At 43.4% G+C, this 27,403-nt stretch overlaps 2 protein-coding genes across 3 annotated transcripts; both read left to right on the forward strand.

Moving 5' to 3' along the window:
* LOC123726101 (helicase POLQ-like) lies at positions 1–10,279 on the forward strand. The gene is made up of 3 exons (XM_045692434.1): positions 1–164; positions 9,461–9,574; positions 9,787–10,279. The coding sequence occupies exons 1-3, from the start codon at positions 21–23 to the stop codon at positions 9,925–9,927; spliced, it is 399 nt and encodes a 132-aa protein (XP_045548390.1). The 5' UTR covers positions 1–20; the 3' UTR covers positions 9,928–10,279.
* Positions 10,280–12,467: 2,188 nt separating this feature from the next.
* LOC106568158 (heparanase) lies at positions 12,468–27,175 on the forward strand. 2 transcript variants are annotated; one of them, XM_014138237.2, is made up of 12 exons: positions 12,468–12,903; positions 13,678–13,817; positions 14,156–14,284; positions 14,435–14,608; positions 16,205–16,376; positions 20,638–20,685; positions 24,235–24,328; positions 24,494–24,600; positions 25,424–25,538; positions 25,708–25,832; positions 26,118–26,270; positions 26,693–27,175. In XM_014138237.2, the coding sequence occupies exons 1-12, from the start codon at positions 12,686–12,688 to the stop codon at positions 26,850–26,852; spliced, it is 1,635 nt and encodes a 544-aa protein (XP_013993712.1). In that variant the 5' UTR covers positions 12,468–12,685; the 3' UTR covers positions 26,853–27,175. The 2 variants fall into 2 exon arrangements, with proteins under 2 accessions (XP_013993712.1, XP_013993713.1); XM_014138238.2 differs by lacking the exon at positions 20,638–20,685.
* Positions 27,176–27,403: the final 228 nt, after the last annotated feature.

Genomic DNA, 27,403 nt, shown 5'->3' on the forward strand with positions numbered 1-27,403 from the left:
TATGCTCTCTGCCTCAGAATATGGACACGGTGGTGGTGAGCCGGCTTTACCTGGCCCTGGTGCTGCTGTTTCTGTTGAAGGAGACTGACCTGTGGAGCGTGGCCGACAGGTTTCTGCTCAGCCGGGGCTTCATCCAGACACTGCTCAGCTCCTCCTCCGCCCAGGTGAAAGCTATGATCCCTTATTGATGTTACTTGTTAAATCCACTTCAATCAGTGTCGGTGAAGGGGAGGAGACCAGTTACAGAATGATTTATTTTTAAGCCTTGAGACAATGGAGACATGGATTGTGTATGTGTGCCATTGAGGGTGAATGGGCAAGACAAAATATGTAAGTGCCTTTGAATGGGGTATGGTAGTAAATCAAATCAAATTTTATTTGTCACATACACATGGTTAGCAGATGTTAATGCGAGTGTAGCGAAATGCTTGTGCCTCTAGTTCCGACAGTGCAGTAATATCTAACAATTCCCCAACAACTACCTAATACACACAAATCTAAAGGGGTGAATGAGAATATGTACATGTAAGTATATGGATGAGGCACACCGGTTTGTGTCAAGAACTGCATGCTGCTGTATCAAGAATGGTCCACCACCCAAAGGACATCCAGCCAACTTGACACAACTGTGGGAAGCTTTGGCATCAGCATCCCTGTGGATGATTTCAACACCTTGTTGAGTCCATGCCCCGACGAATTGAAGCTCTTCTGAGGGCAAAAGAGATATATTAGTAAGGTGTTCCTAATCAAATAAATGTTATTTGTCACATGCGCCGAATACAACAGGTGAAATGGTTACTTAGAAGCCCTTAACCAACAATGCAGGTTTTAAGAAAAATACGAGAACCAAAAATATTTACTAAATAAACAAGTAAAAAAAAAAGACAATAACAACTAGGCTATATACACTGCCTTGCAAAAATATTCATCCCCCTTGGCGTTTTTCTTATTTTGTTGCATTACAACCTTTAGTTTAATGGATTTTTATTTGGATTTCATGTAATGGACATACACAAAATAGTCCAAATTGATGAAATGAAAAAAATTACTTGTTTCAAAATCTTTTTTTTTTTTAAATATGGAAAAGTGGCGCGTGCATATGTATTCACCCTCTTTGCTATGAAGCCCCTAAGTAAGATCTGGTGCAACTAATTACACTGCTCAAAAAAATAAAGGGAACAATTAAACAACTCCAAGTCAATCACACTTCTGTGAAATCAAACTGTCCACTTAGGAAGCAACACTGATTGACAATAAATTTCACATGCTGTTGTGCAAATGGAATAGACAACAGGTGGAAATTATAGGCAATAAGCAAGACACCCCCAATAAAGGAGTGGTTCTGCAGGTGGAGACCACAGACCACTTCTCAGTTCCTATGCTTCCTGGCTGATGTTTTGGTCACTTTTGAATGCTGGCGGTGCTTTCACTCTAGTGGTAGCATGAGACGGAGTCTACAACCCACACAAGTGGCTCAGGTAGTGCAGCTCATCCAGGATGGCACATCAATGCGAGCTGTGGCAAGAAGGTTTGCTGTGTCTGTCAGCGTAGTGTCCAGAGCATGGAGGCGCTACCAGGAGTCAGGCCAGTACATCAGGAGACGTGGAGGAGGCCGTAGGAGGGCAACAACACAGCAGCAGGACCGCTACCTCCGCCTTTGTGCAAGGAGGAGCAGGAGAAGCACTGCCAGAGCCCTGCAAAATGACCTCCAGCAGGCCACAAATGTGCATGTGTCTGCTCAAACGGTCAGAAACAGACTCCATGAGGGTGGTATGAGGGCCCGACATCCACAGGTGGGGGTTGTGCTTACAGCCCAACACCGTGCAGGACGTTTGGCATTTGCCAGAGAACACCAAGATTGGCAAATTCGCCACTGGCGCCCTGTGCTCTTCACAGATGAAAGCAGGTTCACACTGAGCACATGTGACAGACGTGACAGAGTCTGGAGACGCCGTGGAGAACGTTCTGCTGCCTGCAATATCCTCCAGCATGACCGGTTTGGCGGTGGGTCAGTCATGGTGTGGGGTGGCATTTCTTTGGGGGGCCGCACAGCCCTCCATGTGCTCGCCAGAGGTAGCCTGACTGCCATTAGGTACCGAGATGAGATCCTCAGACCCCTTATGAGACCATATGCTGGTGCGGTTGGCCCTGGGTTCCTCCTAATGCAAGACAATGCAAGACAATGCAAGACCTCATGTGGCTGGAGTGTGTCAGCAGTTCCTGCAAGAGGAAGGCATTGATGCTATGGACTGGCCCGCACGTTCCCCAGACCTGAATCCAATTGACCTGAATCCACATCTGGGACATCATGTCTCGCTCCATCCACCAACGCCACGTTGCACCACAGACTGTCCGGGAGTTGGCGGATGCTTTAGTCCAGGTCTGGGAGGAGATCCCTCAGGAGACCATCCGCCACCTCATCAGGAGCATGCCCAGGCGTTGTAGGGAGGTCATACAGGCACGTGGAGGCCACACACACTACTGAGCCTCATTTTGACTTGTTTTAAGGACATTACATCAAAGTTGGATCAGCTTGTAGTGTGGTTTTCCACTTTAATTCTGAGTGTGACTCCAAATCCAGACCTCCATGGGTTGATAAATTGTATTTGCATTGATCATTTTTGTGTGATTTTGTTGTCAGCACATTCAACTATGTAAAGAAAAAAGTATTTAATAAGATTATTTCTTTCATTCAGATCTAGGATGTGTTGTTTAAGTGTTCCCTTTATTTTTTTGAGCAGTATACCTTCAGAAGTCACGTAATTAGTTAAATAAAGTCCACCTGTGTGCAATCTATGTGTCATCTGATCTGTCACATAATCTCAGTATATATATATATATATACACCTGTTCTGAAAGGCCTCAGAGTCTGCAACACCACTAAGCAAGGGCATCACCAAGCAAGCGGGCGGCACCATGAAAACCAAGGAGCTCTCCAAACAGGTCAGGGACAAAGTTGTGGAGATGTACAGATCAGGGTTGGGTTATAAAAATATATCAGAAACTTTGATTATCCTACGGAGCACCATTTAAATCCATTTTTAAAAAATGGAAAGAATATGGCACCACAACAAACCTGCCAAGAGAGGGCCGCCCACTAAAACTCACAGACCAGGCAAGGAGGGTATTAATCAGAGGCAACAAAGAGACCAAAGATAACCCTGAAGGAGCTGCAAAGCTCCACAGCGGAGATTGGAGTATCTGTCCATTGGACCACTTTAAGCTGTATACTCCACATAGCTGGGCGTTACGGAAGAGTGGCCAGAAAAAAAGCCATTGCTTTAAGTAAAAAATAAGCAAAAGACATGTGGGAGACTCCGCAAACATATGGAAGAAGGTACTCTGGTCAGGTGAGACTAAAATTGATATTTTTGGCCATCAAGGAAAACGCTGTGTCTGGCGCAAACCCAACACCTCTCATCACCCCGCGAACACCATCCCCACAGTGAAGCATGGTGGTGGCAACATCATGCTGTGGGGATGTTTTTCATCGGCAGGGACTGGGAAACTGGTCAGAATTGAAGGAATGATGGATGGCGCTAAATACAGGGAAATTCTTGAGGGAAACCTGTTTCAGCCTTCCAGAAATGTTAGACTGGGACGGAGGTTCACCTTCAGCAGGACAATGACCATAAGCATACTGCTAAAGCAACACTCGAGTGGTTTAAGGGGAAACATTTAAATGGCTTGGAATGGCCTAGTCAAAATCTAGACCTCAATCCAATTGTGAATCTGTGGTAGGACTTAAAGATTGCTGTACACTAGCGGAAACCATCCAACTTGAAGGAGCTGGAACAGTTTTGCCTTGAAGAATGTGCAAAAATCCCAGTGGCTAGATGTGCCAAGCTTATAGAGACATGCAGCTGTAATTGCTGCAAAAGGGGGCTCTACAAAGTATTGACTTTGGGGGGGTGAATAGTTATACACGCTCAAGTTGTTTTTTGTTGTCTTATTTCTTGTTTGTTTCAGAAAATATTTTGCATCTTCAAAGTGATAGACATGTTGTGTAAATCAAATGATACAACCCCCCCCAAAAATCGATTTTAATTCCAGGTTGTAAGGCAACAAAATAGGAAAAATGCCAAGGAGAGTGAATACTTTCGCAAGCCACTGTATATACAGGGGATACCGGTACTGAGTCAATGTGCGGGGGTACAGGTTAGTCGAGGTAATATGTACATGTATGTAGGGGTAAAGTGACTATGCATAGATAAAACAGTGAGTAGGAGCAGTGTTTAAAGGGGGGGGGGGGTCAATGCAAATTGTCCAGGTAGCCATTTGATTAGCTGTTCAGCAGTTTTATGTCTTGGGGGTAGAAGCTGTTAAGGGGCATTTTAGACCTAGACTTTGTGCTCCGGTACCGCTTGCCGTGCTGTAGCAGAGAGAACAGTCTATGACTAGGATGGCTGGAGTCTTTGGCATTTTTAGGGCCTTTCTCTGACACAGCCTGGTATAGAGGTCCTGGATGGCAGGAAGCTTGGCCCCAGTGATGTACTGGGCAGTACGCACTACCCTCCAAAGCGCCTTTCAGTCAGATGCCAAGCAGGTGCCATACCAGGCAGTGATGCAACCAGTCAGGATGCTCTCGATGGTGCAGCTGTAGAACTTTTTGAGAATTTGAGGACCCATACCAAATCTTTTCCGTTTCCTGAGGGGGAATAGGTGTTGTCGTGCCCTCTTCACGACTGTCTTGGTGTGTTTTGGACCATGATAGTTTGTTGGTGATGTGGACACCTTGGAACTTGAAGCTCTTGACCTGCTCCACTACATCCCCATCAATGAAATGCTTTGCCCTCTTTTTCCTGTAGTCCACAATCATCTCCTTTGTCTTGATCACTTTGAGGGAGAGGTTGTTGTCCTGGCACCACACTCCCAGGTCTCTGACCTCCTCCCTATAGGCTGTGTCATCGTAGTGGTGATCAGATCAGGCCTACCACTGTAAACTTAATGATGGTGTTGGTGTCATGCCTGGCCACGCAGTCGTGGATGAACAGGGAGTACAGGAGAGAACTAAGCACGCACCCCTGAGGGGACCCTGTGTTGAGGATCAGCGTGGCATATGTGTTGTTGCCTACCCTTACCATCTGGGGGCGGTTTTTCCAACAATCGTTTACAGACAGATTTTTTCACTTATACTTCACTGTATCACAATTCCAGTGGGTCAGAAGTTTACATACACTATGTTGACTGTGCCTTTAAACAGCTTGTAAAATTCCAGAAAATGATGTCATGACGTTAGATGCTTCTGATAGGCTAATTGACATCATTCGAGTCAATTGGAGGTGTACCTGTGGATGTATTTCAAGGCCTACCTTCAAACTCAGTGCCTCTTTTCTTGACATCATGGGAAAATCTAAAGAAATCAGCCAAGACTTGAGAAAAATAATTCTAGACCTCCACAAGTCTGGTTCATCCTTGGGAGCAATTTCCAAACGCCTGAAGGTACCACGTTCATCTGTACAAACAATAGTACGCAAGTATAAACACCATGGGACCACGCAGCCTTCATACCGCTCAGGAAGGAGACGCGTTCTGTCTCCTAGAGATTAACGTACTTTGGTGCGAAAAGTGCAACTCAATCCCAGAATAACTGCAAAGGACCTTGTGAAGATGCTGGAGGAAACAGGTAGAAAAGTATCTATATCCACAGTAAAACGAGTCCTATATCGACATAACTTGAAAGGCCACTCAGCAAGGAAGAAGCCACTGCTCCAAAACCGCCATAAAAAAGCCAGACTACGGTTTGCAACTGCACATGGGGACAAATATCGTACTTTTTGGAGAAATGTCCTCTGGTCTGATGCAACAAAATTGGAACTGTTTGGCCTTAATGACCATTGTTATGTTTGGAGGAAAAAGGGGGAGGCTTGCATGCCGAAGAACACCATCCCAACCGTGAAGCACGGGGGTGGCAGCATCATGTTGTGGGGGTGCTTTGCTGCAGGAGGGACTGGTGCCCTTCACAAACTAGATGGCATCATGAGGGATGAAAATTATGTGGATATATTGAAGCAACATCTCAAGACATCAGTCAGGAAGTTAAAGCTTGGTCACAAATGGGTCTTCCAAATGGACAATGACCCCAAGCATACTTCCAAAGTTGTGGCAAAATGGCTTAAGGACAACAAAGTCAAGGTATTGGAGTGGCCATCACAAAGTCCTGACCTCTATCCTATAGACAATTTGTGGGCAGAGCTGAAACAGTGTGTGCGAGCAAGGAGTCCTACAAACCTGACTCAGTTACACCAGCTCTGTCAGGAGGAATGGGCCAAAATTCTTGTGGAAGGCTACCCTAAAAGTTTGACCCAAGTTAAACAATTTAAAGGCAATGCTACCAAATACTAATTGAGTGTATGTAAACTTCTGACCCACTGGGAATGTGATGAAAGAAATAAAAGCTCTCTACTATCATTCTGACATTTGACATTCTTAAAATAAAGTGGTGATCCTAACTGACCCAAGACAGGGAATTTTTACTAGGATTAAATGTCAGGAATTGTGAAAAACTGAGTTTAAATGTATTTGGCTAAGGTGTATGTAAACTTCCGACTTCAACTGTAGGTATACCAGACTCAGACATTAACAGGTTGAAAATATCAGTGACAACACTTGCCAGTTGGTCAGCGCATGCACTGGGTACATGTCCTGGTAATCCGTCTGGCCCTGCATCCTTGTGAGTGTTGACCTGTTTAAAGGTCTTACTCACATGAGCTACAGAGAGCATGATCACACAGTCGTCTGGAACAGCTGGTGCTCTAATGCATGCTTCAGTGTTGCTTGCATCGAAGCGTGCATAGAAGTAATTTAGCTCGTCTGGTAGATTCGTGTCACTGAGCAGCTCGCAGCTGGGCTTCCTTTTGTAGTCTGTAATAAACTCAGCAAAAAAAGAAACATCCCTTTTTCAGGACCCTGCCTTTCAAAAGATAATTAATAAAAATCCAAATAACTTCACATATGTTCATTGTAAAGGGTTTAAACACTGAACAAGATTTGGAAACAATGACCCTTAAAAAATGTATGAACATGCACCTGCGGAACGGTCGTTAAGACATTAACAGCTTACAGTAGGCAATTAAGGTCACAGTTATGAAAACTTAGGACACTAAAGAGGCCTTTCTACTGACTCTGAAAACCACCAAAAGAAAGATGCCCAGGGTCCTTGCTCATCTACGTGAATGTGCCTTAGGCATGCTGCAAGGAGGCATGAGGACTTCAGATGTGGCCAGGGCAATACATTGCAATGTCCGTACTGTGAGACGCCTAAGACAGCACTGCAGGTAGACAGGACGGACAGCTGATCGTCCTCGCAGTGGCAGACCACGTGTAACAACGCCTGCACAGGATCAGTACATCTGAACATCACACTTGCGGGACAGGTACAGGATGGCAACAACTGCCAGAGTTATACCAGGAACGCACAATCCCTCCATCAGTGCTCAGACTGTCCGCAATAGGCTGAGAGAGCCTGGACTGTGGGCTTGTAGGGCTATAGTAAGGCAGGTCCTCACCAGACATCACCGGCAACAATGTTGCCTATGGACACAAACCCACCGTCGCTGGACCAGACAGGACTGGCATAAAGTGCTCTTCACTGACGAGTCGCGGTTTTGTCTAACCAGGGGTGATGGTAGGATTCGCGTTTATCGTCGTTACACCGAGGCCTGTACTCTGGAGCGGGATTGATTTGGAGGTGGAGGGTCCGTCATGGTCTGGGACGGTGTGTCACAGCATCATCGGACTGAGCTTGTTGTCATTGCAGGCAATCTCAACACTGTGCGATACAGGGAAGACATCCTCCTCCCTCATGTGGTACCCTTCCTGCAGGCTCATCCTGACATGACCCTCCAGCATGACAATGCCACCTGTGCGTGATTTCCTGCAAGACAGGAATGTCAGTGTCCTGCCATGACCAGCAAAGAGCCCAGATCTCAATCCCATTGAGCACGTTGGGGACCTTTTGGATCGGAGGGTGAGGGCTAGGGCCATTCCACCCCAGAAATGTCTGGGAACTTGCAGGTGCCTTGGTGGAAGAGTGGGGTAACATCTCACAGCAAGAACTGGCAAATCTGGTGCAGTCCATGAGGAGGAGATGCACTGCAGTACTTAATGCAGCTGGTGGCCACACCAGATACTGACTGTTACTTTTGATGTTGACCCCCCCCCACCCCCTTGTTCAGGGACACATTTTTCAATTTCTGTTAGTCACATGTCTGTGGAACTTGTTTAGTTTATGTCTCAGTTGTTGACACTTATGTTCATACAAATATTTACACATTAAGTTTGCTGAAAGTAAACGCAGTTGACAGTGCTGAGTTTTTAGTTTGAAAGCCCTGCCACAACCGATGAGTGTCAGACTCGGTGTAGTAGGATTCAATCTTAGTCCTGTATTGAAGCTTTGCCTATTTGATGGTTCGTCGGAGTGCTTGCATCTTGTTGAGTGCGGTCTTAGTGCAAGCACTGGTTTGTGATGGTAAATGGACAGCTACGAAAAAATATAGATGAAAACTCTCTTGGTATTTAGTGTGGTCTACAGCTTACCATGAGATACTCTTACCTCAGGCAAGCAAAACCTTGAGACTTCTTTTAATATTAGATTTTGCGCACCAGCTGTTATTGACAAATAGACAGACCACCACCCCTTGTCTTACCGGAGGTAGCTGTTCTGTCTTGCTGATGCACAGAAAACCCATCCAACTGTATATTATCCATGTCGTCATTCAGCCACAACTCGGTGAAACATAAGATATTCGTTTTTAATGTCCTGTTGGTAGGATAGTCTCAAACGGTGCTCATCCAGTTTATTCTCCAATATTTGCACGGCGGCCAATAGGACGGGTGGTAGATGCGGGTTACCCACTTTCCGCCAAATTCTCACAAGGCATCCGGATCTGCGTCCCCTGTATCGGCGTCTCTTCTTTTTGCAAACAACGAATTTGGGCCTGGTCTGGTACCAGCAGTAAATCCTTCACATGTGACTCATAAAAAAAAAAATATCTATCTGCGGTTCGATGCGAGTAGTTGCTGTTCTGATATCCAGAAGCTGCTTTTTGGTCATAAGAATTGGACATAAGAGATGGTGGCAGAAACATTTATGTACAAAGTAAGTTACAAACAACTCGAAAAAAACTGGCAAAATAGCACAATTGGTTAGGAGCCTGTAAAACGGCAGCCATGCCCTCCGGCGCCATTCTGATGTTTGGTATACTCAGTGAATGTCATTGGGGACCAGGCAAGCTAAATATAACTATATTTGTCCCTCGTGTCAGTGTTTTCATAGAGGCACTCTGAAAATGGATCCATATCGTATGCATGATTATCATAAGAGATTTCACCTCAGTGTAACAGGGCTTGGGGTTACTGCAAACACTTCTCAGTACTAAGAATAGCTCTTTAGTTGTGTCTGCTCTTTGCCGTCCATTTTGACCCCACTGATCTCACTGCGTCCTCTCTCTGTTATCAGGAGCTGGAGGAGTTCTGGCCCTTCAACGCTCTCCTGACTGAGCTGACCCGCAGGCTGACCTACTGTGTCCAGGCCGAGCTCATCCCTCTCATGGAGGTAGCGGGAGTCATGGAGGTCAGACTTTAAAAAAATCTCTATTCATTTTATTGGCATTATACCATCCTCAAAATGGTGCCAATGTCCTACTTACCTGTCAACAAAAGGCCCAAAAAAACATATCCACATCTTAGGTATCCAGTTATGAGAGCAATTGTCCTAGCCAAGGTATTCAGGCATTGTTCCAGAAGTATTTTTGCATGCTGTAACCCTTTATCTGCTTTTGACAGGGAAGAGCCAAGCAGCAGTACAAAACTGGATATAAGACACTGGCTCATCTGGCCAACGCTGACCCAAACGTTCTTATGAAGACTTCGGCTTGTTTCTTGAAGAGGTTCTCCAATCAGATTGTTGCTTCTGCAAAAGTATGACTGTTGTCAAATGCTTAGCACACACACACACACAATTGTGCTGTTTACATCGTAAATCCATAAAGAATAAATAAAAAAATTGAATATCGTAGAAAATGGGATTGTGATGAGACGTGACGAGCATTTACTCTGTGATCGTTGTCCTTTTTGGTGGTCTTCCTTTGTTTCAGATGCTGCTGAATAAGAAAGCTGATGCACTTCAGGAGGAGGTGGATGACTTGTTAATGATGCCTCTTGATCTCCCTTCTTTGTAAACATGTTGCTGGGGTGGATTTATTTAGTAAACATTACTTTTATTTGGCCTGGTGTGTTAATATTGTTTGGTGTAACATATTGTTTATCGGAGTGCTATTAAAACATAGTGTGTATCTCTATTTTTTGTGATTAATGTGGAAGATTTCTTCAAAATAGAGTAATAATTCCATCACATAGAGATGAATAAGATGCTCATGTGAAACAGTGCATCAAAACCATGAAAGAATTCAAGCTCAGTGATCAATGATCACCAGTGATGGGATGGGAAATATTACATTCTATTACAGCATTGCCATAATTTATCGACAGGCTCCCACGTGCTTGACCCAAGATCAGTGAGTAGTCGGACATATAGGGAGTTCTTCTAGTGCTAGTTTTCATTGGAAATGCAGATAAAGGCTTTTTAACAAAAGCAATCACTTTTTCATGTGAACACAGAATCCTACTCATTACTCCACGTGCTTAACCTATGACACTGCCGTTGGCTAAAGTGGGGCACCACACCTGGGAAGCAGCTTGGTTCTAAAACGAATGCAACAGAGTTAACCCACTTCACCCGGGGCATTAATAGTGCTGCCTTATAGTAAAGTAGGCAGCCTACAGTGTATTGAAACCACCCCTACTTACTTGCAGGTTCCAATGATACGCACATGTAATTGCCTGAGACCAGACACATTTCATTGGCTCCCCAAGCTAAATTTCCTAGGCTTTTGGCTTAGCAGGTTAATATGTTCTTCTGATTTACAAGACACCAGGTTCAAACCCTGTCTAAAATCAATGCACAGAGCGTGTGGCATGGCTAGGATGCGTCACTGCATGGTGGTGTTGTTTTTCTCTCCTGGTGTATGCCTCCAGTAATCAATATTTGCATACACTTTGAAAATGAAAAGAGAATGCTAAATAGGCCAGTTACCACTTTGCACTTTTGCATTCACCGTTTTCTGTTAACGCTGCAGTATGTAACTTTTTGGGCGACCTGACCAAATTCACATAGAAATGTGAGTTATAGATCTGTCATTCTCATTGAAAGCAAGTCTAAGAAGCGGTAGATATGTTCTATTAAGTTTGCAGACTACACAGCAGTAGTAGGCTTGATTACCAACAACGACGAGACAGCCTGCATGGAGGAGGTGAGGGCTCTGGGAGTCAGCAAAACAAAGGAGATGATCGTGGACTTCAGGAAATGGCAGAGGGAGCACCCCCCTATCCACATCGATGGGACAGCAGTGGAGAACGTGGAAAGTTAAGTTAATCGGCGTACACATCACTGACAAACTGAAATAGTCCACCCACACAGACAGTGTGGTGAAGAAGGAGCAACAGCGCCTTGTCAACCTCCGGAGGCTGAAAAAATTTGGCTTGTCAGCTAAAACCCTCACAAATTTCTACCGATGCACAATTGAGAGCATCCTCCCGGGCTGTATCACCACCTGGTATGGCAACTGCACCACCCACAACCGCAAGGCTCTCCAGAGGGTGGTGCGGTCTGCACAACGCATCACCGGGGGCAAACTACCTGCCCTCCAGAACACCTACAGCACCCGATGTCACAGGAAGGCCAAAAAGATCATCAGGACAACAACCACCCGAGCCACTGCCTGTTCACCCCGCTATCATCCAGAAGGCGAGGTCAGTACAGGTGCATCAGAGCGGAGACCAAGAGACTGAAAAACGGCTTCTATCTCAAGGCTATCAGACTGTTTAAATAGCCATCACTAGCTCAGAGAGGCTGCTGCCTATACACAGAGGCTTGAAATCGTTGGCCACTTTAATAAATGGAAATAGTGTTTACATATCTTGCATTACTCATCTCATATGGATATACTGCATTCTATACGTTTCTACTGTATCTTAGTCTATGCTGCTCTGACATTGCTTGTCCAAATATTTATATATTCTTAATTCCATTCCTTTACTTTAGATTTGTGTATATTGGGTATATGTTGTGAAATTGTTAGATGATATAGTTCACAGAGGTTTAGATGGTACAAGGATTCTCTACATTATACTTGCTTGTTTTGTCACAAACTGAACATTTGAATTTTTGCATACAGGAAATGGCGCAGTGATGTCTGTGTAGTGCACCGATAACAATTTGCCATTCATTTTCTGTTTACTATTCTAAAATAGAATTTTCAATGAGCCATTTTAGATTTTTATTTTAACATTGCAATTTCATTGTGGCATGAATCATGCGCACTGTTAAGAAAAACAAATGCATTTATCATTTTCACGTTCTTATTTAGCATTGCATTTTCAAACTGACACTGATCACCCTCCATAGACCAAGGTATTTTGTGAACCAGGAAACTCAGTTCACTCACACAATTGAGTCTGAGCATAACTGCATACGAATTTACTAATGACGATGATGGATTTACACATATCGACGCATTTATTGGGATAGTGAGGGAATATAGAAAGCATCAGTAGATTTGGGTTACAATTGTCTTATAGTGAATACACTACAATAATATTTGAACTGTGTCGGTCTAGCCTTATCATGTCAGACATATTAATCTTGGCATTTGTGATATCTATTCTATCTCATGGATATTATGTCGGAGCAAGTGTCAGGTCTGCGAGGGATGAGGTGAATTTTGAGTCTGTAAATCTGAATGTAGACCTTTCTCGAGTACTCAAGAGAGTGAACGAACGTTTTTTGTCTGTGGCCATAGATGCGAGTCTCGTCGCTGAAGAGAAGTTCATGTACCTTTTAACGTGAGTATTACTACTTTTAGCACAATTTACATGTATTTGTTTTATAAAACGATTGCCTTCAGTCAATTTTTTTTTTGAAACCAGCAGACTACCACTAGATTAGAATCAGTCAGGTTCTATACATATTTTCTCTCTGGAGAAACAAACAGTTCAGAGAGACGTCTGGCGTATTCATTACGCCTATAATGTTGTAAAATGTTTTTTAAACAGAAGCAAATGGAACGAAATGGGGAGAGACCTACCTGAATTTCCAACAGAAACTTGTTTTAGTTGCGAAACAACTGTTTGGACTAATGATTACAGCCCCAGGGGTGTATTCATTAGATTCTGTTGCAAAACGTTTCGCAACACACAAAACAGTTTACTCTAGGAACCACCAAACAGAACGAGCTGAATGTGCCCAAGAGAAACTGTAATATTCATATGTGTAAACATACTGAATTATAATTGGATGCATTTTACCGCCGTATCATACTGTGCTATGATTGGTTAAGTCCACCCAGATGGTTAGGTCATGGTCAGTTGATCATGTTTGGAGATAAGTGAACATGCCAGTTGTAGCTAGCTAATAAAGAGCTACGTTAAGAAATATCCTGTAGTACTACATTTTATTATTTTGTACAAAGCGTGCAAAACAAGACAAACTTTTGAAGTTCCCATTTGAAGTAAACGTTTTGCAACGGAGAACATTTTGCATTGAAATCTGACTAATGAATACACTCCAGCTCAACTTAATCTTCCAAAACTGCATACATTCTCAACTAAATCCACCAGGTCTCCAAAGCTGAGGACATTGGCTAAAGCTTTATCCCCAGCATTTCTAAGATTTGGAGGGACAAGACAAGATTTCATGACCTTCAACCCTGCATTTTTACATTCAAATGAGTATCACAAAAACTATGTTTTTGATGCAGGTAAATATGGCATACATTGTCACACATTTCAACTGCTTACTAGTCATATTACCACAGAGAGTCGTTTCATATATTTCACCAGCAGCTCTTGTGATGTGTGTGTGTGTGTGTGTGTGGTTTGATTGTGGTCACTCACATCCACAGCACAATTCCTGTTTTGCATTAATGACACTGAGAAGGAACAGTATGTTGATTCACACACAGTCAGCTTGAATGCACACAGTAGACCAGGCAGATCTCAAACAATATCATGCGTTTGAGGTAAATCTTAGGTCATCAGCTTCTGAGTGACTCATAGCCACTTGGTTTCTGATTCCTGCTTTCTATTCTACTGTCAGATGATCTCTGTGAAAGGCTGGAGCTGCCCCCAATACTGGAGGAGAGGCTGAAGCAGGAATGGGCTTTACAGGAAGTACTTCTCCAGAAAGAGGACTTGCAGAGGAAGTACCGGAGTGTAAAGTTCACAGGTACTGTATGAGCAATGGTTGTCATGCAGGCAGCATCAGTCTAGCTCACAATAGACTTGACTCTTGTTTAGCTAACCACCCATTTTCCCTTGAGCAAATAGTCTGAAAGAAGAAGAAAACAACATTTAAAATATGTTTTTTCCCTGACAGAGTATGCAGTGGATCTACTGTACTCTTTTACAAACTGTTCTGGATTAGATCTTATCTTTGGGCTCAACGAGCTGCTCAGGACCACTGGCAACTCCTGGGACAGCAGCAATGCCAGGACCCTCATACAGTACTGTGAATCCAAACAGTACAGCATGGCCTGGGAGCTGGGCAATGGTAACTATTGCAGTTTGGTTCATTGATTGAATTGACTAAACAATTAAATAAACTAAGCAAAAAAAGTAACGTCCTCTCACTGTTAACGGCGTTTTATTTTCAGCAAACTTAATGTGTAAATATTTGTATGAACATAAGATTCAACGACTGGGACATAAACTGAACAAGTTCCACAGACATGTGACTAACAGAAATTGATACATTTTTCCCTGAACAAAGGAGGTGGTCAAAATCAAAAGTAACACTCAGGATTGGTGTGGCCACCAGCTGCATTAAGTACTGCAGTGCATCTCCTCCTCATGGACTGCACCAGATTTGCCTGTACTTGCTGTGAGATGTTACCCCACTCTTCCACCAAGGCATCTGCAAGTTCACAGACATTTCTGGGGGGAATGGCCCTAGCCCTAATCTTCCGATCCAAAAGGTCCCAGAAGTACTCAATGGGATTAAGATCCGGGCTCTTCGCTGGCCATGGCAGGACACTGACATTCCTGTCTTGCAGGAAATCATGTGCAGAACGAGCAGTATGGCTGGTGGCATTGTCATGCTGGAGGGTCATGTCAGGATGAGCCTGCAGGAGGGTACCACATGAGGGAGGTGGATGTCTTCCCTGTAACGCACAGCGTTGAGATTGCCTGCAATGACAACAAGCTCAGTCCGACGATGCTGTGACACACCCTCCACCTCCAAATCAATCCCACTCCAGAGTAAAGGCCTCGGTGTAACGCTCATTCCTTCGATAAACGCAAATCCAACCATCACCCCTGGTGAGACAAAACCGTGACTCGTCAGTGAAGAGCACTTTTTGCCAGTCCTGTCTGGTCCAGCGACGGTGGGTTTGTACCCATAGGCGACATTGTTGCCAGTGATGTCTGGTGAGGACCTGCCTTACAACAGGCCTACAAGCCCTGAGTCCAGCCTCTCTCAGCCTATTGCGGACAGTCTGAGCACTGATGGTGGGATTGTGTGTTCCTGGTATAACTCTGGCAGTTGTTGCCATCCTGTACCTGTCCCACAGGTGTGATGTTCGGATGTACTAATCCTGGGCAGGTGTTGTTACACGTGGTCTGCCACTGCGAGGATGATCAGCTGTCCGTCCTGTCTACCTGTAGCGCTGTCTTAGGCGTCTCACAGTACGGACATTGCAATTTATTGCCCTGGCCACATCTGCAGTACTCATGCCTCCTTGCAGCATGCCTAAGGCACATTCACGCAGATAAGCAGGGACCCTGGGCATTTTTCTTTTGGGGTTTTTCAGAGTCAGTAGAAAGGCCTCTTTAGTGTCCTAAGTTTTCATAACTGTGACCTTAATTGCATACCGTCTGTAAGCTGTTAGTGTCGTTTATGGTTCATTGAACAAGCATGGGAAGCAGTGTTTAAACCCTTTACAATGAGGATCTGTGAAGTTATTTGGATTTTTACGAATTATCTTTGAAAGACAGGGTCCTGAATAAGGGACGTTTCTTTTTTTGCTGAGTTTGTCAGCTTCACACCAATGCAATGGCAACACATATTACAACTCCTCAAGGATAACATCAAAAAGTCTGACTTATGTCCATTCTGGTCCTCTAAAAATCCTGTCTCCATTCATATCAGAGCCCAACAGTTATGAGAAGAAGGCAGGGATCCGGGTGAACGGATACCAGCTGGGCCAAGACTTCATTCAACTCCGCAGGATTCTGCGGGAATCCAAACTTTACCATGACACTGGACTCTATGGACCAGACATTAGCCAACCCCGAGAGCACCGGAGAGACTTACTGGAGGGGTGAGAGTTTGTCCCTTTTATGTAGCCTATACATAAGGTAGCCCCAATATAGTCATATTTGACATGCTGGTGTACTAGCTAAAGCAATAGTATTGGAAGTCTCCTCGGTCAAAGTAAGAAACATATTTTCCCAAACATGAAAGAGTCGTTGCTAACTGGAAAACGACTAAGGCAAAGAAACTATGAATTATTATTAATTAAAAGGATATTCTACAATTGAATTACGACATGACGTGCATACTTGTCTATATTCATGGTTAAATATCACTGCCAATGCAGTAGGAGACTAATCCCTGAATAATAGGCCACTTGATTTAGACTGGTTTGTCCAGTTTATGGGCGTTTTCTGTCTTTTCACAGCCATATTATACAATATGGTCAGAGTTGTGTTACTGCTTCTCTCATTTTCCTCTGGCATGTTGATACCAAAGACTGTGGTTCAAACCTAAACTGTTAATAACACCAACTCATTAATCTCTCATCTCAACAGCACAAAGTAAATCAAACATTTCCAGTGTCTTTTCCCTATTGGGAAAACTCCTTTATTTTTTTACAAATGTATAGGACAAACTATCACCCCTCCAGTGTGTCTCCAGTGGTCTCAGGTCTGGTTAACGTTGGGTCATTAGATTATTCTCACACAACCACCAATCATGTGGGATTTTATTTATATATACACACAGTACCAGTCAAAAGTGTGGACACACCTACTCATTCCAAGGTTTTTCGTTATTTTTACTATTTTCTACATTATAGAATAATAGTGAAGACATCAAATCAATGTAATAACACATGGAATCATGTAGTAACCTAAGTGTTAAACAAATCAAAATATATTTTACATTTGAGATTCTTCAAAGTAGCCCCCCTTTGCCTTGATGACAGCTTTGCACACTCTTGGCATTCTCAACCAGTTTCATGAGGTAGTCACCTGGAATGCCTTTGTTAAAATTTAATTTTGTGGAATTTCTTTCCTTCTTAATGTGTTTGTGCCAATCAGTTTTGAGCACTTAGGGGGTCGTATACAGAAGATAGCCTTTTTTGGTAAAGATCAAGTCCATATTATGGAAAGAACAGCTCAAATAAGCAAAGAGAAACAACAGTCCATCATTACTTTAAGACATGAAGGTCAGTCAATCTGGACAATTTCAAGAACTTTGAAAGTTTCTTCAAGTGCAGTCGCAAAACCCATGAAGCGCTATGATGAAACTGGCTCTCATAAGGACCGCCACAGGAAAGGAAGACCCAGAGGTACCTCTGCTGCAGAGGACAAGTTCATTAGAGTTAACTGCACCTCAGATTGCAGCCCAAATAAATCCTTCAGAGTTCAAGTAACAGACCGATCTCAACATCAACTGTTCAGAGGAGAGTGCGTGAATCAGGCCTCAATGGTAAAATTGCTGCAAAGAAACCACAACTAAAGGACCCCAAGAAACACGAGTAATGATCATTAGACCGGTGGAAATATGTCCTTTGGTCTGATGACTCCAAATTTGATATTTTTGGTTCTAACCGCCGTGTCTTTGTGAGATAATGATGATCTCTGCATGTGTGGTTCCCACCGTGAAACATGGAGGAGGAGGTGTGATGGTGCTTTGCTGGTGACACTGTTTGTGATTTGTTTCTAATTCAAAGCATACTTAACCAGCATGGCTCCCACATCATTCTGCACCGATACACCATTCCACCTGGTTTGCGCTTAGTGGGACTATCATTTGTTTTTCAACAGGACAATGACCCAACACACCTCCAGGCTTTGTAAAGGCTGTTTGACCAAGAAGGAAAGTGATGGAGTGCTGCATCAGATGACCTGGCCTGCACAATCAACCGACCTCTACCCAATTGAGATGGTTTGGGATGAGTTGTACCGCAGAGCGAAGGAAAGCAGCCAACAAGTGCTCAGCATATTTGGGAACTCCTTCAAGACTGTTGGAAAAGCATTCCAGGTGACGCTGGTTGAGAGAATGCCAAGCGTGTGCAAAGCTGTCATCAAAGCAAAGGGTGGCTACTTTGAAGAATCTGAAATATTGTAACGACTGTTGTAAAGAGGGTACCAAAGCGCAGCGTGTTGATTTCTCATATTTATTATAACTCAATAAAACAGAAAATGATCAGCTCACACTTCTGTCAGGTACATAGACTAAACAGAATACAACTACCCACAAACACAGGTGGAAAAACCCCTACTTAAATATGATCTCCAATTAGAGACAATGAGGACCAGCTGCCTCTAACTGGAGATCCCAAAAAACAACATTGAAAACTATAACTAAACATAGAAAAACACAACACCCCCTGTCACGCCCTGACCAATTCTACCATAGAAAATACCATCTTACTATGGTCAGGACGTTACAGTACCCTCCCAAAGGTGCAGACTCCGAATGCTACTAATAAACAAAAACGAAAAAGGGAGGTTAGGGTGGGTAACTACAGTTTATGGCGGCTCTAGTGCAGTCCACATAACCTTATCCTGGAGGCCGGGTGCGCAGAGCAGGCACAGGGTATACTGGGCCGTGGAGGCGCACTGGAGGTCTGGAGCTTATGGCTGGTACAACCTGTCCTGGCTGGATAACCCCCGTAGCCCGGCAAGCGCGGGGTGTTGTAACAGGTCGCACAGGTTTGTGTTGGTGAACTGGGGGTACCTGGGCCGAAGAGACGCACCGGAGACCAGGAACACTGAGCAGGCACACTCCTTCCTGGCTGAATGCCAACTCTAGCACGGCAACTGTGGGAAGCTTGCACCGAGCTCACCGGGCTGTAGCTGCGCACTGGCGACACAATGCGCATCCCCGCATAACACGGTGCTTGCTCGATCACTCGCCCCCCACGGTAAGCACGGGGAGTTGGCTCAGGTCTCCAACCTGACTCTGCCAATCTACCCGTGTGCCCTGGGGGGGGGGCTGTCTCTCGCACTTTTACATTTACATTTTAGTCATTTAGCAGACGCTCTTATCCAGAGCGACTTACAGTAGTGAATGCATACATTTAATATATATATTATTTTTTTCTTCGTACTGGCCCCCCGTGGGAATCGAACCCACAACCCTGGCGTTGCAAACACCATGCTCTACCAACTGAGCCACAGGGAAGGCTCAGGGCTGTGAGTGCTGTGATTCGACACGTCATGAATTCTGTGATTATGACTGCTTTTGACAACCTTCTCCCAGCACAACTCTCTGCTGCGGTGAATTAGGAAGCAGAAATAACATACCGACAAGCAACATTTCAAACCTACACTTGCCTCGTGGTTGGTACAGCACCTCATAATAACGCCGCTCCGCTTTTGCTGCCTCAATCTCCCTTGGGCGGCAATACTCCCTGACTCCAGCCTGACACCAGGGTCCTTTTCCGTCCAGAATTTCTTCCCAGGTCCATTCCTTTCCATGATTTCTCATGATGATATTTATTATAACTCAAAATACTAAAGGAAAAAATAACAAACAGAAAACGATCAGCTCACAGTTCTGTGAGGTACATAGACTAAACAGAATACAACTAACCACAAACACAGGTGGAAAAAACCCCTACTTAAATATGATCTCCAATTAGAGACAATGAGGACCAGCTGCCTCTAATTGGAGATCATCACAAAAAACAACATAGAAATAGAAAACTAGAACTAAACATAGAAAAACACAAAACACCTCCTGTCACGCCCTGACCAACTCTACCATAGAAAATAACATCTTACTATGGTCAGGACGTGACAAATATAAAATATATTTTGATTTGTTTAACACTTTTTTGATTTTTACATGTTTCCATATGTGTTATTTCATAGTTTTTATGTCTTAACTATTATTCTACAATGTAGAAAATAGTAAAAAAAAAAAATAAGAAAAACCCTTGAATAACTAGGTGTGTTCAAACTTTTGACTGATATATCAAAATTGTCAGTTTCTCTGGTTTTACTATTTTATAGGTATTTGTTTGGGTAAAATTATTTTTTGTTTTGTTTTATTCTATAAACTACTGACAACATTTCTCCCAAATTCCAAATAAAAATATTGTCATTTAGAGCATTTATTTGCAGAAAATGACAACTGGTCAAAATAACAGCAATGCTCTAAATGACTATTTTTATTTGGTAGAAATGATGTCACTAGTTTATAGAATAAAACATAAATGTTCATTTTACCCCAACACATACCTATAAATAGTAAAACCAGAGAAACTGATACTTTTGCAGTGGTCTCAAGTTTTTCCAGAGCTGTATATAAAAAATATTGAACAATCATACCCTATTTACTTTTCATAGGTTCTTGGAAAGTGGGGCAGAAGCAATTGACGCATGCACCTGGCACCAGTAAGTTGAACTGTCTGTCCTCACCTGGCACACAGTGATGGATCAGATGTCACATGTTGCTGCTTTTCACTTTGACACAGACACTGAACAAACACAGGGTTAGTTTATTAGTGTGCGTGGAAGGTTGGGCACGTGGGGTTGTCACAAGGGGAAAGAGGAACTGTTTGTAAAGGCTTGCACTAACCAGACTTCACGAGTCTGTCAATGAGGGATGTACTTTTCAGTTGGAACATCATAGAATATGTAAAGGTTTATTTTCATTGTTTAATTCCAGACATTTTAATGATACATATACAGCACCAGTCAAAAGTTTGAACACACCTACTCATTCAAGGGTTTTTCTTTATTTTTACTATTTTCTACATTGTAGAATAATAGTGAAGACACCTAAACTATGAAATAACACATGGAATCATGTAGTAACCAAAAAAAATGTTAAACAAATAAAAATATATTTGAGATTCTTCAAAGTAGCCACCCTTTGCCTTGATGACAGCTTTGCACACTCTTGGCATTCTTTTAAACCAGCTTCACCTGGAATGCTGTTCCAACAGTCTTGGTGGAGTTCCCACATATGCTGAGCACTCGTTGGCTGCTTTTCCTTCACTCTGCGGTCTAACTCATCCCAAACCTTCTCAATTGGGTTGAGGTCAGTTGATTGTGGAGGCCAGGTCATCTGATGCAGCACTCCATCACTCTCCTTCTTGGTCAAATAGCCCTTACACAGCCTGTAGGTGTGTTGTGTCATTGTCCTGTTGAAAAACAAATGATAGTCCCACTAAGCGAAAACCAGGTGGGATGGCGTACCGCTGCAGAATGCTGTAGGTGCCATGCTGATTAAGTGTGTCTTGAATTGAAAATAAATCACAGACCGTGTCACCAGCAAAACACCATCACCTCCATGCTTCACGGTGGGAACCACACATGCGGAGAACATCCGTTTACCGACACTGCGTCTCACAAAGACACGGCGGTTAGAACAAAAATTCTCAAATATGGACTCATCAGACCAAAGGACAGATTTCCACCGGTCTAATGTCCATTGCTCATGTTTCTTGGCCACAAAAAGTATCTTCTTCTTATTGGTGTCCTTTAGTAGTGGTTTCTTTGCAGCAATTCGACCACGAAGGCCTGAATAATGCAGTCTTCTCTGAGCAGTTGATGTAGAGATCTGTCTGTTACTTGAACTCTGAAGCATTTATTTAGGCTGCAATTTTTGAGTCTGTTAACTCTAATGAACTTTCCTGTGGCGGTCCTCATAAGAGCCAGTTTCATCATAGTGCTTGATGGTTTTTGCGACTGCACTTGAAGAAACGTTCAAAGTTCTTGAGATGTTCCGTATTGACTGACCTTCATGTCTTAAAGTAATGATGGACATATTCAATCAATCCTTATCCCAGTCTGCTGTTCCCACATGCTTCAAGAGGGCCACCATTGTTCCTGTTCCCAAGAAAGTGAAGGTAACTGAGCTAAATGACTATCGCTCCGTAGCACTCACTTCCGTCATCATGAAGTGCTTTGAGAGACTAGTCAAGGACCATATCACCTCCACCCTAGTCCCACTCCAATTTGCTTACCGCCCCAATAGGTCCACAGACGACGCAATCGCAATCACATTGCCCTAACCCATCTGGACAAGAGGAATACCTATGTAAGAATGCTGTTCATCGACTACAGCTCAGCATTTAACACCATAGTACCCTCCAAACTCGTCATTAAGCTGGGTCTCGACCCCGACCTGTGCTACTGGGTCCTGGACTTCCTGACGGGCCGCCCCCAGGTGGTGAGGGTAGGTAACATCTCCACCCCGCTGATACTCAACACTGGGGCCCCACAAGGGTGCGTTCTCAGCCCCCTCCTGTACTCTCTGTTCACCCATGACTGCGTGGCCATGCACGCCTCCAACTCAATCATCAAGTTTGCAGATGACACTACAGTGGTAGGCTTGATTACCAACAACGACGAGACGGCCTTCTGGGAGGAGGTGAGGGCCCTCAGGAGTGTGGTGTCAGGAAAATAACCTCACACTCAATGTCAACAAAAAACAGGAGATGATCGTGGACTTCAGGAAACAGCAGAGGGAGCAGCCCCCTATCCACATCGACGGGACAGTAGTGAAGGTGGAAAGTTTTAAATTCCTCAGCGTACACATCATGGACAAACTGAAATGGTCCACCCACACAGACAGCGTGGTGAAGAAGGCGCAGCAGCGCCTTGTCAACCTCAGGAGGCTGAAGAAATTTGGCTTGTCACCAAAAACACTCAAACTTTTACAGATGCACAATCGAGAGCATCCTATCAGGCTGCATCACCGCCTGGTACGGCAACTGCTCCGCCCACAACCGTAAGGCTCTCCAGAGGGTAGTGAGGTCTGCACAACGCATCACCGGGGGCAAACTACCTGCCCTCCAGGACACCTACACCACCTGATGTCACAGGAAGGCCAAAAAAATCATCAAGGACACCAACCACCCGAGCCACTACCTGTTCACCCCGCTTCCATCCAGAAGGCGAGGTCAGTACAGGTGCATCAAAGCTGGGACTGAGAGACTGAAAAACAGCTTCTATCTCAAGGCCATCAGACTGTTAAACAGCCATCACTAACATTGAGTGGCTGCTGCCAACATACTGACTCATCTCTAGCCACTTTTAACAATGAAAAATGGATGTAATAGATGTATCACTAGCCACTTTAAACAATTTCACTTTACATAATGTTTACATACCCTACATTACTCATCTCATATGTATATACTGTACTCTATACCATCTACTGCATCTTGCCTATGCCGTTCGGCCATCGCTCATTCATATATTTTTATGTACATATTCTTATTCATTCCTTTACACGTGTGTGTGTGTGTGTGTGTGTGTGTGTGTGTGTGTGTGTGTGTATAAGGTAGTTGTGAAATTGTTAGGTTAGATACTACTGCATGGTCGGAACTAGAAGCACAAGCATTTCGCTACACTCGCATTAACATCTGCTATCCATGTGTATGTGACGAATAAAATTCGATTCGATTTTACTGTCGTTTCTCTTTGCTCTTTTGAACTGTTCTTGCCATAATATGGACTTGGTCTTTTACCAAATAGGGCTATCTTCAGTATACCACCCCTACCTTGTCACAACACAAAAGATTGGCTCAAACGCATTAAGAAGGAAATAAATTCCACAAAGTAAATGTCAACAAGGCACACATGTTCATTGAAATGCATTCCAGGTGACTACCTCATAAAGCTGGTTGAGAGAATACCAAGAGTGTGCAAAGCTGTCATCAAGGCAAAGGTTGGCTACTATGAAGAATCTCAAATATAAAATATATTTTTATTTAACATTTTTGTTTTTGGTTGCTACTTGATTCCATGTGTGTTATTTCATAGTTTTGATGTCTTCACTATTATTCTACAATGTAGAAAATATAACAAAAATAAAGAAAAACCCTTGAATGAGTAGGTGTGTCCAAATTTTGGACTGGTACTGAATGTTTCTGTCATGTCACTTTGATTTGAAGAACTGATCTTTAATCGACTACTCTGTATTTTTATTAGTTACTATGTCAACGGAAGACACACATCTTTAAACGATTTCCTAGATCCTGAGGTGCTAAACACTTTAGCCCTGAAAACACATGAAGTCATGGAGGTAATGGAAAAGATGTGGGAATACGTGTCTAATCATAGTATATAAGATATTTTTCATTTTATAGATGAGTGCCAGTGCACGGCAATTTCACAGGAAATAAAAATGTGTATGTTTTATATTTCAGTAAAGGCAATTAACTGGTTGTCCTGTGTTTTGTATCTTCAGACTGTTGATCTGGCATCCCCTGGGAAGAAGGTGTGGCTTGGAGAGACTAGTTCTGCCTATGGAGGCGGGGCTGAGGGGCTGTCTGACACATTTGTCGCTGGATTCATGTGAGTGTGTGTGTCTGTGAGGACAGAAAGATAGCCCCATTCAGAATCATACCCTGATACCATGTGAGCCGGAGTGATAATTTTAGTCTGACTGAGTCTGGATGTTGTAACAGGCAGCCTACTCATGCTGGCCGGATTCATGGCGCTCCACTGTGGGAAGAGAGACTATAGACAGCCTAGCTTTGCACGCTCAGTGCACTAGCAGCAGTTGAGTCAATTATGTTAGTCTACTCTCATGGAAGGCAATCTCTGCTATTTGGGAACGTGGATATCATTGAATTTACAGGTCACCTGTCAGCCTGCATCTCATGATCAATCTTTCAACCATGCCCTGTTCCAGGAAGACTTACAATAGTGGTCTCGCGTGCCAAATTATTTTAAAGGAATGTCACAAAAATGCGTGTCCAATGATGTATCCAACATTGACTTAATCCAGTGTGAGGGAAGTATTTTCTTACAAGGGATTACATCTAATGTAATTCTCATTGAGCCTGAATACGGTTGATTGTTTCTAGATCAGATGATATGTGGCTGCATCTCATTATTGTCCCCAAAAACTTTATTTTATCTTGAAACAGTACTGCAGGGGTAGGCAACCCTGTTCCTGGAATGCTGCAGGTACTGCAGGGTTTTGTTCCAACTAGGCACCACACCTGACCAACTGAGCTAATTGATCAGTTCAGTGATTCCCTAAATTCAACACACCTGGTCCTCCTGGTTGTTTAAATCAAAAACATGACGTGCCTGCGGCACTCCAGGACCAGGGTGGCCTACCCCTGCAGTACTGTATTTGTGGTGTAAAATAACTCTTTAATGATTACAGGTGGCTGGATAAACTGGGCCTTGGTGCAAAGCTTGGCTTAGATGTTGTAATCAGGCAGGTTTTGATTGGATCTGGGACTTACCACCTGGTAGATGATAACCTCAATCCACTTCCTGTAAGATAAATTCTTGTTTATTCTCCTCATGTCTTTTGAATTCCTGAAAAAAACGGCAATGATCCAATTAAGTATTTTTTAAAATGAAAAAAAGAGTGTCTATTCTAGGAATATTCAATTTCTTTATATATAGTAAATTCTCTGGTTTATATTTGTATCACTTTGGCAGGATTACTGGCTATCAGTTCTGTACAAGAGGCTTGTTGGACCAGAGGTGCTGAGTATAGAAGCCTTTTCCATTTTGGGAAAGACGAAAAGAGTACGGGTCTACCTACACTGCACTAACAAGAAAAGGTATTTCACAATCTAGCTGTATTAAAGATGGAATCTGCATTAGGCGAAACAGGTAAATCCACCTCAGGCAGCGTGGTAAAAAATATTGCAGCACATTCTGCTGTTCTATAACGCGTGCAATGTGACAAAGTGTTCGCTGTTTTCAGTAACTTCCTGGTTGTAGTGTCTCAAACGGACGTGGGAGTTTCACCAATTATGCATTCCAGCTTTAAGATGTGAGACAACTTGTGTTTGTGAGACAACCATCCAGCCTGTCCCTCAATTTTCTCTTCCTCTCTTCTCCAGTACAAGCTACAAAAGTGGAGCAGTCACATTGTTTGCTCTGAACCTGAGTAAGAGCCCTGTGAGGATCGCTGTGCCTGCCATGGTCTCTAACAGCACTGTAGAGGCCTTCGTTCTTCAGTCTGAACAGCCTGGCGAGGAGGGACTCTACTCGAAGTAGGCTACCATTTATCTTTATTCCCATCAATGGGGCCACTAACCTTAAGTTTGTTGCTTGAACCTTTTTGCTGTCTTTTTATTATTATTGCAATTTTTATTTTTATTGAACTTTTATTTAATTAGGCAAGTCAGTTATTTCTTATTTACAATGACGGCCCAACCCGGACAACGCTGGGCCAATTATGTGCAGCCCTATGGGACTCCCAATCACGGCCGGATGTGATACAGCCTGGAATTGAACCAGGGACTTTAGCAATGCCTCTTGCACTGAGATGCAGTGCCTTAGACCGCTGCGCCACTCGGGAACCCTGTACAAGGAAGTGTTACCTATTTCTGCTTTTGTCTTGCCTTGTAACATTGTCAGTGTAAACAATACCGTGCTAAAAAACTATAGAAAGGATGTGTGCTGTGATCTCCAGGTCTGTGAAACTCAACGGAGAGGTGTTGAAGATGGTGGATGACCGAACTCTTCCATCGCTCCAGGGAACTCCTCTTGCTGCAGGAGAACATCTCAGACTCCCTGGTTATTCCTTTGCCTTCTATCTCCTCAGCGAGGCCCAGGCACTGGCCTGCCGATGACCCCAACTGGAGAGGAGGACTTGGATGTATATTCACTGTCTTGACTAAGAAGGAAACACTTGACTATTACTCTAAACACAGCTGTATGTTTTTGCCGAAGAATGTTAACCAGGTGAATGTGGTGAAAGGATTCAATATATATATTTTTTAATAACTTTGTTTTCAGCTACAGGACCAGTCAAACGTTCCTTCAAGACTATTGAAAAAGCATTGCAGGTGAAGCTGGTTGAGAGAATGCCAAGAGTGTGCAAAGCTGTCATCAAGACAAAGTGTGGCTACTTTGAAGATTCTCAAATATAAAATATATTTTCATTTGTTTAACACTTTTTGTTGGGTTACAACATTAATCCGTATGAGTTATTTCATAGTTTTGATGTCTTCACTTTTATTCTACAATGTAGAAAATAGTAAATATAAAGAAAAACCCTTGAATGAGTAGGTGTGTCCAAACTTTTGACTGGTACTATATATATATATATATATATACAGTTGAAGTCAGAAGTTTACATACACTTAGGTTAGAGTCATTAAAACTCGTTTTTCAACCACTC

This window comes from Salmo salar, chromosome ssa13 (assembly GCF_905237065.1).
Source record: "Salmo salar chromosome ssa13, Ssal_v3.1, whole genome shotgun sequence".
Lineage (NCBI taxonomy): Eukaryota > Metazoa > Chordata > Actinopteri > Salmoniformes > Salmonidae > Salmo > Salmo salar.

Coding starts and splice junctions, on each gene's coding strand:
- LOC123726101 (XM_045692434.1), top strand. CDS start 21: ATGGACACGGTGGTGGTGAGCCGGCTTTACCTGGCCCTGGTGCTGCTG. Junction 165..9,460: donor TCAGCTCCTCCTCCGCCCAG/GTGAAAGCTATG, acceptor CTCTGTTATCAG/GAGCTGGAGGAGTTCTGGCC. Junction 9,575..9,786: donor AGGTAGCGGGAGTCATGGAG/GTCAGACTTTAA, acceptor TGCTTTTGACAG/GGAAGAGCCAAGCAGCAGTA.
- LOC106568158 (XM_014138237.2), top strand. CDS start 12,686: ATGTCAGACATATTAATCTTGGCATTTGTGATATCTATTCTATCTCAT. Junction 13,818..14,155: donor AAACTATGTTTTTGATGCAG/GTAAATATGGCA, acceptor TTCTACTGTCAG/ATGATCTCTGTGAAAGGCTG. Junction 25,539..25,707: donor ATAACCTCAATCCACTTCCT/GTAAGATAAATT, acceptor TCACTTTGGCAG/GATTACTGGCTATCAGTTCT.